Here is a 15187-nt window from a genome sequence, read left to right on the forward strand (position 1 = left end):
TAGGAAAACACACACTCACTGAATTGAGAATATGTATTATGTGAATGGCTTGAAATACAGCTTGCGGAGTGTCTCTCAAATCCACAACAAAGGAAATAAAGTGGATTTCTTGTCAAAGTCTTGCACTATCACCAATCTTATAACTGGTCAAGTGGTTCTTGTTGCAAAAAGATTTAAAAATATCTATGTTACAGACTTTGAGTCTCTGAACAATGGTGATCTTACATGTCTGATTTCCATTAATGATGATGCTGGATTATGGCACAGAAGATTGAGACATGCAAGCTTTACTCTGTTGAACAAGCTTGTCAAGAAGGACCTGGTTCGTGGACTGCCAAAGTCAAAGTTCAAAGACTACAAGGTGTGTGATACATGTGTAGAAAGGAAGCAAGCTAGGTCCACATTGAAGCCAAAGAAGAAAGTGAGCACCTCAAGGCCTCTAAATCTTCTTCATATGGATATATATATATATGGACCTATGAGGATGCCAAGCAGAGGAGGGAAAAAGTACATCTTCGTTATTGTTGATGACTATTCCAGATTCACATGGACCTTATTTTTCAGAACCAAGGATGAAGCAGATTCAAGTGAAGATGAGCCATAATGTTGTGAGCATTAGATTTGATCATGACACCGAATTTGGAAATGCAAAATTTGATTTTGTGTTGAAAATGGTATAAGTCATAATATTTTTGCTCCCAGAACACCCCTAACAAAATGGTGTTGTAGAGAGCAAAAATAGGACTCTTGAAGATATGGCAAGGATGATGCTAATTGATAGTTGTGTGCCAAAGAGTTTTTGGGATGAAGCTGTAAACACTTCATGTTATCTGATTAACAGGTGCATGATCAGGTCCCTCCTCAACAAGACCCCGTATGAATTGCTCAGTGGGAGAAAACCAAAGGTGACTTACTTGTGAGCATTTGGATACAAATGTTTTGTTCTCAATAATGGTAAGGAAGCCTTGGAAAATTTGATGCTAAAAGTGATGAAGGAATCTTTCTTATCTATTCTTGACAAATTAAAGCATACAAGGTCTACAACAAAAGGACTCAATGTATATAGAAAATCATACATGTAATCTTTGATGAATCACACCACTCAAGTGGGAAAGATTCACATTGTAAGAATGATCAAGATGGAGATTAATGTGTTATTGATATGGCGAACGGGGAGGAAGATCTAATGAGTCAAGTCAAGGAGTCTAGTGAAGAAAATATAGCAAAACCTCCAGCTGATTCGGAGGAACCTGGTCCCTCCATCACAGTAACTGAAGCTGAAAATAGAGTTGTTGATATTGTACTAGGCACCCCTGATACAGAGCAAAGAAGTGGTACTCACACTTCCATCGATGCTAATGATGGGTCTCACATGGTGGAACATGGTCCCTCACATCTTGAGACTTAGGTGTCTAAATGGAAGCACAAAAGCTCACATCCTCTCAAAAACGTAATCACTCATTTGGATTCAGGTGATTCAAACTAGATCAAAGACAAGAAACATGTTTGCTTTCTCAGCTTTCCTGTCTCAAATTGAGCCAAAATATATCAAGGAAGCATTAAAAGATGTTGATTGGATTGTTTCTATACAAGAAGATCTCCATCAATTTGAGAGGAACAACGTGTGGCACCTGGTTCCCCAACCTTCAGATAGAACAGTCATTGGAACTAGGTGGGTGTTCAAAAACAAGCTTGATGAGTTTGTCAATACAACAAGAAATAAAGCTAGGTTGGTGGTCCAAGGCTATAATCAAGAATAATTAATTGATAATGATGAAACTTTTGTTCCAGTTGCAAGAATGGAAGCCATCAGAATTCTCATTACTTTTGCATCTCATATGGAATTTAAATTGTTCCAATTGGAAGTTAATTGTGCATTTCTGAATGGATATTTGAAGGAAGAAATTTTTGTAAAACAACCACCTAGTTTTGAATGTCATGAACATCCTGAACATGTCTTCAAGCTTGACAAGGCCTTATTTGGATTGAAGCAGGCTCCTTGTGCATGGTATGAAATGTTATCCAGGTTCCTTCTGGAGAATAACTTCACTAGAGAAAAAAATGACAACATTCTTTTTCTAAATAAAAGAGGGAGGAACCCGCTAATTGTGCATGTCTATGTTGATGACATCAATTTTGGTGCAACAAATGATTCTCTGTGTGAGGAGTTTGAAAAGCCTATGGGAAGCGAGTTTGAGATGAATATGATGGGGGAACTGAACTTCTTCCTAGGACTACATGTTAAGAAGACCTCTAAGGGAATGATGATAAGTCAACAGAAGTACATTAAGGAGCTTCTGAAGAGGTTTGAAATGGAAAGCTCAAATACCATTGATACCCCCATTGCTACTGCCACTCGTCTAGACATGGACGAACCTAGTTCCCCTGTAAATGAAACTATGTATCTGGGTATCATTGGATCTCTCTTGTACCTAACAGCCACCAGACCTGACATTGTGTTTAGTATTGGGTTGTGTGCTAGATTCCAATCAAGTCCTAAAGATGCTCATTTGAGATCTGCCAAAAGAATTCTGAGGTATCTCATAGGAACGCATGACCTGGTCCTATATTATCCCTCAGGAGATAATTTTGACTTAATTGGGTATGCTGATGCTAATTATGCTGGTTATCTGGTGGATAGAAAAAGCGCATCTGGCATGGTTCATTTTCTAGGTTCATGCTTGATTTCATGGGTACAAAGAAACAAAATTCTATGGCTCTCTCTACCGCAAAAGATGAATATGTGGTAGCTGCCTCTTGTTGTGCCCAATGTTATGGATCAAGCAACAATTGGAAGACTTTGGTGTATTTTTTGATTATGTGTCATTGATGTGTGACAACACAAGTGCCCTCAATATGGCAAAGAACCTGGTTCAGCATAAGAGGATAAAGCACATTGATGTGCATCATTATTTCCTGAGGGACAATGTTGAAAAGGGACTCATCTGTATGAAGTTCTGCAAGATAGAGGACCAGGTAGCCGATATCTTCACCACAACACTGAGCACATAGCACTTTGAAAAGAATCGATTGGAATTGGGTTTGATCAAGCTGAACTAAGAACCCTGTCCCCCGATGATTGGCTATGAAAGGATGGTAAGGTGAATTGCTAAAAAGTGTTTTCTGACAACTTCTAACTCAAATCTATACCGTTACAGGTAAACACGCATGGCAACTACATGACAAACTAGCAGCTAATGACATTGTAATTTTTGAAAGGATGATGCTTATATTTTCAAAAATCTGCCATGGAACCTGGTTCTCATGACTCAGGTTAGTAGTTCATCTTACACTTATACGCATTTTTTGAACTGCTAGTGTGCCACATCATTAATTATTTTTGCCCTTTCCTATATCTCTTAAACCCAAATGACACACTCGTTATAAACTGACCCATGTACCCATTCATTAAATCGCGCCCATTTGTAACCGGACCCTCTTTTCCCTCTAAATACCCCCCAAAAGGCCAATCTTTCTCATAACTGTCTACATCAAACACTCTCTCTCTCTAAAAATCCTCTTCTTGTGTCTTCACTCTCCAAAATCGACCATGTCTTCACCATAATCAAAGTCTCCAAAAGCTACCACTGAAATCCCTGATGTGTCTTCGTCTCATGAAGCACAACCATCAGGGTCGGAGCCCCAACCTTCACCCACTGAAACTCCAATTTCCAACCAACCACCATTTATAGTCTCCTCCCCAACTCCATCCAGTTCTGGTTCCCATCGCAATCGAAAAAATCAAAGTCCTAAAAAGTTTGTTGCTTCTCCCTCACCGTCTGCTACCACAGAGAAAATGGAATTAGAAGGACTTTCGTCCACCTCCCGCTTTATCCAAACCATAGAAGAACTAGTGTGAGGAGATGAAGGTACAAAGGGTTTCTAGTCAATGGGTTGAGAAAGAACTGGTGGACAAAATGGATGTCATTGGTCCGGGTGGTGATGAGTCAGCACCTGGTGTCGCTGAAACCCTAATTGTTCAAGGGTTTGATCTGAATGTTCTGTCATCATCAGGTAATGCTCCACCCTCTTCTACTGGTACTGCATTGTTGAATAATAAGGGTAAGAAAAATGAAAATATTTTGACTATTGTTGCTGAGGGAAGTCCAGTTGGGGATTCTGTGTCTGGTGTGTGAATAATATGGTTCAGGAGGAAGAACGAGGGGAATGGGGACCGGGTGCGTCAAGGTGACAAGGCACCGGGTAGTAATACAGGGGAGCTTAGAGAGGGACATGGTCACTCTACCTATGAGGAATTCCCTGCTCCTAGTTGGGATGAAACTACATGCTCTACTAAACAAACCCTAAACAATACTGACCCTACCTTTTCCCCTCACCTTAATGCAACTCCTTTAGAGATTATATACCCTGCAATGAAGTCAATGTCAGAGGGAGAAGGAGATGAAAGTGAGGAGTACTATGACAATTTATTTGTCGCTCAGTTTATCGCTGCTAGGAGTGGTGGAACTATTACACAAAGGTTTATTTCTAAACGACCCACCACTAGGCAGCAGAAAAAGGTTGCTCTTGACAATGATCTAAAGGAGAATAATGAGAAAACGAAAAGAAGAAGACTTGTTAAAAATAGACTGGTTGATAAGGAGGATGTGCCTCCGGCAAATGTTGTGGAAGTTGAGGATGAGGAGTTGCATGAGGAACCTGCTCCTCTTTTCCATTAAACATCTAAGAAAGTTGTATTAGTGAAATAGAAGAAGGTATCATCTGCAAAGGTTGCTAAAACTGGTGGTAAAGAAAGTGTTGAGAAAGAGAAGTGAGAAGGAGAAGTCTATTTAGAAGGAGAAAAATGTCAGGAAAAATAAGTCTCTCAAAAGGAAGCCAAGCGGCAGTGAGGAACCTGGTTCCTCAAAGAAGACCAGAGTTGATGTGTCTAAGATTGAAAGGAAAGAAAAATTGAAAAAGAAAAAAGTTCTATAAGGCAGAGTTTTTGATATTGATATTCTTGATAAGTCTGGAATAAGGCAGTTGGTTGAAATCTATGACTTCCAAAAGTGGACTCATCTCTTTACTATTCCGAGCCCAAAGGTTTATGAGAAGGAAGTTCACAGTTTCTATGCTGATCTATTCATAGTGGAAGGTGACGCCATATGTTTGAAGGTCAATGGGGTAGACTTTGTGACTGATGAGGCTGTGCTCGAGGATATTCTTGAGGTGCCTGTTGAAGGGCTCTCAACTATGGATGGGACCTGTTCCCCAAGCTGTAGGAAGTTTATTCTCAAACCTCAAGTTGTTCAACAGGGGGAACGAGTGCATAAGAAGGCACTGCTTTCAGAATGCCAACTCATGTTCGAGTTGGTGAACAAGGTCTTGCTACCAAGAGCTGAAAGGTAATGCATTGCCTCTATAGCGGACCTAGTCCTTTTGGAGACATTGGATGGCTACACTCCCATCAATCTGCCTGGGATTTTGATTGAACAAATGAAGAATATGGCAGACTTCAAGGATGAAAATCATGGGATTCAGTATGGGTTCATGCTCACAAAAGTCTTTGAACGATTTGAGGTCCCCTTGGGGAGAGCAGTTGTTAGAACTCATAAGCAAATATTCTAAATAAACACCTTGGAGAAATGCGAGTGTATAGACAAAAATGAGAGTGGATAGGCAGCAGTTCTACAATCTCTCAACTTATCGATGCTCAGAGTACTGCTAATGAGGAAATCATGCGGTTGAAGGCCTATAATGCCATTCTTGAGGGTAAGCTAAATCAAGCCAGCACAGAACTTAGTTCTAGTAGTGTTCAGGGTGCAGAAGTTACCTGCTTGACGGTTGAGAATACAGAGTTGAGGAAACAGGTGGAGAACCTGAAAGAGCAGCTAATCAATGAGCAGAGAGCTACTAATGCTCGTGTGGATGGTCTCCTCAAGGATCTTACTCCCTCGTCCTTCCCTTCCTCATCCAGTGCCCCTTAAATTGTCCCTTTGTCAGTGTCTCTTTTATCAGTCCCTGCCAAATCTTACAATCTCTTTTTTGTTATTTGTCCCCTATGGTTGTAGTACTCTAATTATGTTTAACTTGTGTATGATTTTGTAATGATGGTACTGCTATAATGGTTCTTTTTCTTAAATTAATGAGCATCTTAGTCCCTTTGAATGCATGTTATACTTTTGAGTTATGTTTTTAGTTATGTTGTGTGCACAGAAATGGCATGCGTTAACTTTGTTGGACTTCTTTTTGGTTTTACTTGTCTGTTCTTTTTATGGTGCCAAAAGGGAGAAGAAAATTGAAGGGGAGAAACATGTTCTCAGGGGGGAATATGGCTTTTCTGCAGGGGAAAAAATATGGAAATCTTGTTCTCAGGGGGAATTCTAAGTTTATCATCATCAAAAAGGGGGAAATTAATAAATTATGTGTCTTTTATTTTGATGATTTAACAAATTTCATATGAGAACCAGATAGGCAACCTGATACAACTAGCCTCTCTTCGTTCCGAATGACAAGTCAAATATCTGGCATTTTAATAAAATCAGTTAAGGGAACAACATAGGGAACAGATAGATATTAGTTCTTCCGGTCACAAGACAAGTCAACTCAAGCTACTGCATAGCACACACAACAATACAACATCACTGTTGAAACATGTTGTGTGTTGGACACTCCCTTGCATCATCCTTGATGACCTCAATTATATATTACCAACATGAGGCAAGCGATTACACACACCTGCAAAGCCTAAATATCATTTATTCTCAAGTATGCAGCCGTCTTCATTCTCTCAAAGGCATTCAAGAACAAAACAACAACATAACGAATGACCAAATCCCAACAGTGATTACATCGTGTGTCCTTAGTATTGTTGTTCTCGTAGGACACTTTGTAAATCATAAACTGTGTGGTTGTGTTGACTAGATTTAGTCAAGTGGTTAGCTTTGTAATAGAGTTATTACAAAGAGGCTTGCAATATAGTTATTGTAAGTAGGTGAGGGATTAAGAGTTTAATTCCTAGGTTACAATAGGTTGTAATCTAAAGTTGCTCAGTTGGTGAAGCTGAAATCCTACGAGTGTATGTCGTATTTTTTAATCCCGTGAGATGGGAGTTTTTCACGAAAATATCGTTGTGTTATTTCCTTACTATTGTGTTCTGTGGGAACTGATAGAGAACCAGGTTCTCTATCCAGTTTGGTAGACTCTTAGTTTACATCATTATATAAGTTAAGTGAGGCAGTTTAGTGGTTCGATGGTTCAAAGTGATGTGTTGTTTATGGGTTCAAAGTTATGCCCATTTTATTTTCTAAAACTAAACGGAAACCGTGCTCTATCTGATTCTTTTTCAATCTAAAATATTTTCTAATAAAAACTCTTAAAACTTAAAATTTATGTAGAAATAAACAACTAATCTTATAAGTAATTTTTTAATTAAAGTTATTTTTAAAAATATTTATAATTTAAATGTTAAGCTCTACAAAAATTTCTTCAAAAAAGAACTCTCTACAAACTACAAATCCTCTTGACTTTCTCTTTCCTTTGGTTTTATATTTTTATTAGTAAAATTTCTAATATTATCTTTTTATTATTTTAATTTTAATTTATAAATTATATTTCTTTTTAAAATTTATTTATTGTTTAGCTAAATGTTGCGTAGTTTGATCTAAAAATTTTGGTACACCATTTATCAACAAAAAAATTTATTGACTTGTATAAAGTTTGAACACTCTTGACGTAATTCTGAAAATTACCCTCTCAAATGTCACATCGTCATCGCTGAAAAGTTACTCAGCTTCAAACTAAATCAATAAATACTAGTATATATGTTTTTGAAATACACCATATAATTTATTTTTACCTCAAAGAATCAAACAAATTACAAGACTTATTAAATAATTTAGTGATTATTAATTTATAATACCAATATTAAAATTTCTGCACAACTTTATAAATGAACCAAACGACAACTCTAATTTTTATTTCCATATCCTAATTAACGGAAAAATGTAAATATATCACTGACAACTGACATTTCAGCTGTGTCTTTTGTCTTTCTCTCTCTCACACACAGTGTCACTGTTCCACATTCACTTTCTCATTCCTTTGATCTATAAAGCATCAAATACTCTCTCCTTAACTACACTCTTAAAACAACTCTACTTCTTCTACTTCAATCCCCCACAAAACAATTCTCTAATTACTCACTTTTAACATTAAAAATGGACCAAGTTCAGCCAATGTACCGGCCACCACCACCGGAGACACCCAAAGAACCCATGGAATTTCTGTCTCGTTCTTGGAGTGTCTCTGCTTTTGAAGTCTCAAAAGCTTTAGCTCCTTCTCAAGTTTTAACAAAGTCCTTAATCACTGGTACTACCCCTTCTTCTTATGGCCCTCTTTTTAATGGGAGTAGTGGTAGTGGGACTATACCAGAAGATATTGCTGGCGAGTTGGATGAATCAACTACTGTTTCTGGCAACCCTTTTTCTTTTGCTTCTTCTGAAACTTCTCAGCTTGTTATGGAACGCATTATGTCTGTTTCCGTAAGTACCCCTTTTCCATTTGGCTTCTAAGTTACATACACTATTAGTGTGAAATGTTTTTCTTTTTATCATTCAAAGAATATCTACAGTAAGTTTTCTTCAAAATTTCTTGTGCTGATAATATATTACTATAATTTAAACTTTTTTATAAATTTTTCTTGAAAAATAGACTATCTCTAATGGAAGGAAAAAAAAATGCTTGACTTCTGAAGAGTTTTCATTTCATCAATTAGTGTCACCTTAGCACACTTGGCTTTTGTTTGCATCTATCTTTTGCCCAATTTGTTTTTTGGATTTTTCTTCAGATTTTTGGAACTTTAATGTTGGTTTTACCTTTTCTTTTGGGGATGTTGTTTGTGAATTTGTTGTTTTGTATTTATGGGAAAACCAATAGTTTCTTGATAGGAGTAGTGGAAGTGCTGAGTTTCGGGGACATTTATGTGACACAACTGTTGCTTTGTGAATTTCTTGAAAACATCAACAACAAGTGTATTGATTGAAAATTTTGCTTTTTACAGAGCGTTGTTTTTACTCTCTCTGGGTTCTTAGAGCTTTCATTATTTTAATAATCAAAATCCACCAACAATCATTCTCTCCATTTCCTCTGTCAAAAGAAAAATTAATTATTTTTTTCTCTTTCTTTATGGGGTTCTGTTATACAAATCTTCAATGATCCCATTTTATTATTTTATTTACTGATTTGAACAAATAAATAGAATGATTATTTAATATTGTGGTGTACAGCAGGATGTTTCACCACGGACATCAGGGCGACTATCTCACAGCAGTGGACCTTTAAATGGTGGTTCTCTTACAGACAGTCCCCCTGTTTCTCCTTCTGAAATGGATGATTCTAAGGTTTGTGCTTTTATGTTTTCTCTCTCTCTCTCTCTCTCTACTAATGTTTGTTTTATAACATGTGTACATATGACCCAAATGGTTTATTTTTTTCCGAGTGTTGGGTAATTTTCTTTTTTCTGATACAAAGCACGAGTTCTGAAACAGCAGACTGAAGCTGAGACTTGGAGAGACAATATCTCAGCTTTATCTTTAACCAATAACCCCCCCCCCCCTTTCGCCCAGCTCCCCCGTGCCTAAGGTTGTGTAAGAAAAGAGCACCAAATTGATGCTTTTCTTTAGTCGATATACAACATAAAAGTCTTGAATCATTTGTTCAGTAATCTTTCATTTCTTTTTTCCTTTTGATATTCCCTTTGTTTTTAATTTAAGAATTCATCATTTGTGGTCCAGCTTCCTCCACTTTTATTTTTATTGGAAGTTAACTTTTTTTATTTTATTTTTTTATGATAGTGTATGTTTAATTGATTGTGAAAGAAGTAAAAATTTAACTGGGATGAAAAATTCTCTGTACATATGGGCCTTCAGATAAGTAGTGGGCAAAGGGCAGTGATCTCCTCTGCATAGTACAGGAAGATATTGGCATCTCTAGAATTATAGTGTTATCACTGGATGTTTAAATGACCAGATTGTCCCTTGCGTTGTATGTCAGATTAGGTAAAATCAGGATTTCATTCTTGTGGGGGGTTTCGGACCTTCGGTGTGCTCTGTGTGGTATTTTGGGGAGGTTCTAGGGACACTTGTTTGAGAACCAAGTAAAAATGGTCCAATTTTCTTGTGGGGGTATCAATCAATTTAAGATTTATTGCCGTCAGGAGGTGGTTTGGTTCATAAATTTTTGCTATTAGGTTCTTTTCAAGAATGTTGGTAATTTTTACTGGCATTATTTGCCGCTGAATAGTATAGTGAGAACATTTGGATTTTGCTATGTACACTCTGTCTAACTGAATGTACTGTTTCAATGGATGCTGACACATAGTTTTGTTATCTTGCAGTACTGCCGTTTGAACAACATACCAGTCAATAATCAGTACCGGAGCAGCGCTACTGCTGCAGGCACATCCTTGACCGGTGCCGGCGGTGGCGGTGGCGGTGGGAAAACTGTTGGTAGGTGGTTGAAGGATAGGAGAGAGAAGAAGAAAGAGGACGCGAGGGCACATAATGCGCAGCTCCATGCTGCTGTTTCAGTTGCAGGAGTTGCTGCTGCTGTTGCTGCTATTGCTGCTGCCACTGCAGCCTCGTCCGGTAGAAGAAAGGATGAGCAGATGGCAAAAACTGATATGGCTGTGGCCTCTGCTGCAACATTGGTGGCAGCACAGTGTGTTGAAGCTGCTGAGGCTATGGGAGCTGAGCGTGAACATCTTGCATCAGTGGTTAGTTCTGCTGTGAATGTTCGATCAGCTGGGGATATTATGACTTTAACTGCAGCTGCAGCAACTGGTACACTGCTAAATTGTTTCAATTATGTCAGAGTACCATCTCATAGAACTGTTACTAATTTACTGTCCATTTGAGGAAATCCAATATAATTGGAATTTGATTTTAACAATTTTGTGCTGTTAGTATAGCTCCTTGTGTATTTGATTTGTGTTATATAAATTTTCTTTAATTAATGAGTATTGTTTTGTAGCTCTACGTGGTGCGGCTACGCTAAAAGCTAGAACATTGAAGGAAGTATGGAACATAGCAGCAGTAATTCCTGTTGAGAAAGGGATGGCAAGTGGCAACGGTGGTGGTAGCAATGGTAGTTCAAGTGGCGAGCTCATCCCCGAAGAGAATTTTCTTGGAATTTGCAGTAGGGAATTGCTTGCAAGAGGCGGTGAGCTCCTAAAGCGTACACGCAAAGGTACAAATTCAATCCGTTTGATTGGTAGATTTAAGATCCAAAATTATGATTAATATTTCAAGATTTGAATTTAGTCATAGTACTATATTATGTTTGGTTTCATGAAATTGGAGTTCTTACTGTTGTGCTTATATCAGGTGACCTTCACTGGAAGATAGTGTCTGTGTACATAAATAGGATGGGTCAGGTAAGGCTTCCTTTTTCAATAATTGCATGATCAGTAGTCTTGAGTTGAAATATTCTTCTTTGGACTATGATTCCATGATCACAATTTACCAGATTCTTCTTTTTGAATTTGATTTTCTGGGATAAAATAGAAACTTCTTGATGATGAAAAGTTAAAGTTAGTGCACAATAGAATCTTATTTCTTACAGCGGAGTTTTAACTCTTCTTTGTAGGTGATGCTGAAAATGAAGAGCAGGCACGTTGCTGGGACCATCACAAAAAAGAAAAAGAGTAAGTTGTGTTACTTTGCTTTTTGGCTCTCTTTCTCTCTCTCTCTCTCTCTCATGATGTGAACACAATTGGATTGTGGGTCTTTCCTTCTATTTGGGGATTTGAGAAAGCAAGAAATTCACAACTTTGATCGGGGAAAAAGATGGATAAAGTTGTCATCTTTAGTAGTACTAGTGTTCTTTAGCTTTTTCTTTTGAAAATTTCTGCAGATGTGGTGCTGGAAGTCATGAAAGATATTCCGGCTTGGCCGGGGCGCCACTTGCTGCCTGGCAGTGACAACTTCCGGTATTTCGCATTGAAGACTGTTCTACGAGGGGTCGTGGAATTTGAGTGCAGAGACCAGAGAGAGTATGATCTATGGACTCAAGGTGTTTCCAGGCTGCTAACTATTGCTGCAGAAAGAAATAGTAGACATAGATTTTGAACTTCTTTTTTCAGTCCAAGGGGTGGTAGAAACTGCATAATGATTAAGTTTGATTAAGTAGGGTTATGTTTTTGCCCTTTTGGATGGTTTCTAGACTAACCAAATGTTATGATAATATTGGGCGGGTTGTTTGCTTTTTATTTGTGGAAGTGTTTCTATTGTAAAAATGAAATTGAAGTATAAGTTATCCAAATGGGGTCCCTACTTTTTACTTTTGGGAATGTTATATTGGGATTTTGTTTTGCTCTTTGTTGTTTCCTTTGTTAATAAAAAGTAAGGTGAACCCAAGAAAAGATAGGAAACCATGTGATCCATGTCCTTTATTCTTTTATTTTGTGGAAAAGGAAAGTTGTATCTTGGACTGAGGCAGTCAAAAAGAGAAGAAAGATCCAATTTTTGAGTATAATATAGGGGACGATAAAGACTTGTCTTTGATTTTATGCACTTAATCAAACATTTGGAGTTAAGCTTTACTACTTTTGTTTGCAACTGGAGCTCACATCAAGGTTTCTTTTTAGATGGATACACTTTAATTTTGTCTTTGATCTAACCTTAGTTTCTCCTATTTCCATTTGAAGGCCCATCTTAGTAGGAATATTTTATTCTCCTTTTCTATTCTATTTTTGGATTATCATGCCAAGGGGAAAAATCCAACCGTTGTGTCTTAGACAACTCTACCAATATTCACACATTGGATTTTATCAATGTAAATCATTAAACAAGTAATGATCATTTATGTGTTTGAGTTTTTTGTTTTTTTAAGATGAAATAGTCTTAAAATGAGGGTGAATGGGAAATGGAGGGAAAATGAAATTTTGAGTAAAATTTTAAGTTTCCCCCTCTTGACAATGAGACATTGTTCCATATTGGAAGAGCAAAGATTTTTGGTGGGTATATATATAATTGCTCTTCTTGTAGCTCTTAAAGAGTTAAGAAGAAAACAAGCCTCGCGCCGTCGTCGCTCGCTCGAAACGGCTACGGCCTCGGCTTTGGCTTCGGATGATTAATTTTTTGGACCAAATTTATTTGTTAATAGTAAATATTAACGTAAGATTATCCGCATTTGTAACGGATATTTTCCAATCCGTGTATTGATCATTTGGCAGCCGGATAATGCTCTTCCCACCATAAATGTGCTTGCTCCACAAACAAGCTAATGCTTGCTCCACCATGGAGGGTGGACATTTGGTCTTTTTCAACACTGCTATATATATGTGCAGCAGATGTTGAAGAAAGACACTCAACACACAACACATAATTCGCTCAACAAATTGGCTATACATTGCACTCCTTCCTCTCAGCATTTCCATATGATTTTATGAGTTTATACTCCTTCGTTCTGCATTGTTTTTAACTTCAAACAAAGCAACTGCAAGTGTGATTTGCTACCGAACTTTGTGTTCGCTGAAACACTGGGGTTTGAAGTACCGCTACACCAGTGTATTATTCGTTCTATCCTGGGAGGAAATAATCCATTACCTTGGGTACTAGGAGAGGATTAAATTCCTTAAGGAAACACTGTGAATTCAGTGGGCTCGAATTTATTACTGTTTCATTACGTTAACTTATATTTTGCAGAATTATTATTTACAAATACAGCAATATTGGCGGGAATAACAATCTTAAGGAATTTAATATTTATTTATGTATTTGTGTTATTCTTATTATTCTACAAACTAAAACCTTTGTGGTTTTGTGTACTCCCGTTTTGGAGAGTAAAGCCTTCGTGGCGTTTTGTTGGAGATTAAAATTTACGTGATTTTTTTTTTCTCCAGTTTGAAAACTAGTATTAAACATTTGTTTGTGTCATTTTTTTTTCCAGAAAAAATGATGACTGATAGCGAAAACCAAGCTGTTCCGATGGTGACTGCCAACGCATCGACAAGCCGAACACCAGCGTTGGCACCGGCAGAAAAACCCGGAAAATTTTCCGGGATTGATTTCAAGCGCTGACAGCAGAAGATATTCTTCTACTTAACTAGGTTATGTCTACAGAAGTTCATCAAGGAAGATGTTCCTGATCTGCCAGATAAAACTCCAGAGAATGAACGCTTTCTCGTGATTGAAGTGTGGAAGCATTCTGATTTTTTATGCAAGAATTATATACTTAGCGGACTGGATGATAATTTGTATAATGTATACAGTAGCATGGAGACGTCAAAAGAATTGTGGAATGCGCTTGAAAAGAAATATAAAACTGAAGATGCCGGAATGAAGAAATTCGTTGCCGCAAAATTTTTGGACTACAAAATAGTAGATAGCAAGTCTGTTATTACCCAAGTCTAGGAATTGCAAGTGATTATTCATGATCTACTTGCTGAAGGTCTTGTCATCAACGAAGCATTCCAAGTAGCAGCAATGATTGAGAAGTTACCTCCGTTGTGGAAGGACTTCAAAAATTATTTGAAACACAAACGATAGGAAATGTCCCTTGAAGATCTCATTGTTCGGTTGAGAATCGAAGAGGACAATAAAGCTGCTGAAAGGAGAGGCCGTGTAAATTCAACAATAATGGGAGCAAATATTGTTGAAGCTAACAAAAAGAGGAAGAAGGCTTCTGGTACGAAATACAACCCAAGCAAGAAGCGGTTCAGTGGAAACTGCTATAACTGTGGAAAAATCGGACACAAATCTACGGAGTGTCGTGCTCCGAAGAAAGACAAGAAAAGGGGTCAAGCAAACATGGTAGTAAACCATGATGATGTTGATAACTTGTGTGCCATGCTTTCTGAATATAACTTGGTGGGAAATCCTAAACTGTGGTGGTTTGATTCAGGAGCCACTCGCCATGTTTGTGCAGTTAGAGAGGCTTTTGCTACTTATGCTCTTGCTGAACCCGGAGAGACAGTTTATATGGGAAATGCTTCAACAGCAAAAGTTGAAGGATATGGGAAGATATTTCTGAAAATGACTTCTGGCAAGGTCATGACTTTGAACAATGTCCTTCATGTTCCCGAAATGAGAAAGAATTTAGTCTCTACTGGACTTCTTGTTAAGCACGGTTTTAAGTGTGTTTTTGTGTCCAACAAGGTTGTCATTAGTAAGAATGAAATATTTGTAGGAAAAGGTTACCTCACCGAGGGCCTTTTCAATCTGAATGTAATGGTTGTGGAAAACAA

General features: G+C 37.7%; 1 protein-coding gene across 2 annotated transcripts; it reads left to right on the plus strand.

Moving 5' to 3' along the window:
* Positions 1 to 7983: 7983 nt before the first annotated feature.
* Positions 7984 to 12294, plus strand: LOC104101491 (VAN3-binding protein-like). Of its 2 annotated transcripts, none has more exons than XM_009608945.4 (7): positions 7984 to 8483; positions 9231 to 9341; positions 10337 to 10781; positions 10972 to 11187; positions 11325 to 11374; positions 11587 to 11644; positions 11854 to 12294. In XM_009608945.4, the coding sequence occupies exons 1-7, from the start codon at positions 8160 to 8162 to the stop codon at positions 12066 to 12068; spliced, it is 1419 nt and encodes a 472-aa protein (XP_009607240.1). In that variant the 5' UTR covers positions 7984 to 8159; the 3' UTR covers positions 12069 to 12294. The 2 variants fall into 2 exon arrangements, with proteins under 2 accessions (XP_009607240.1, XP_009607239.1); XM_009608944.4 differs by having other exon boundaries at positions 8024 to 8483; positions 9228 to 9341.
* Positions 12295 to 15187: the final 2893 nt, after the last annotated feature.

This window comes from Nicotiana tomentosiformis, chromosome 9 (genome assembly GCF_000390325.3).
Source record: "Nicotiana tomentosiformis chromosome 9, ASM39032v3, whole genome shotgun sequence".
NCBI lineage: Eukaryota > Viridiplantae > Streptophyta > Magnoliopsida > Solanales > Solanaceae > Nicotiana > Nicotiana tomentosiformis.

What these genes read in the sequence shown, in the direction of transcription:
- LOC104101491 (XM_009608944.4), top strand. Translation starts at nt 8,160, where the DNA reads ATGGACCAAGTTCAGCCAATGTACCGGCCACCACCACCGGAGACACCC. An exon ending in AACGCATTATGTCTGTTTCC is followed by an intron (nt 8,484 to 9,227) that starts GTAAGTACCCCT and finishes TGTGGTGTACAG; the next exon opens with CAGGATGTTTCACCACGGAC. An exon ending in CATCACAAAAAAGAAAAAGA is followed by an intron (nt 11,645 to 11,853) that starts GTAAGTTGTGTT and finishes AAATTTCTGCAG; the next exon opens with ATGTGGTGCTGGAAGTCATG.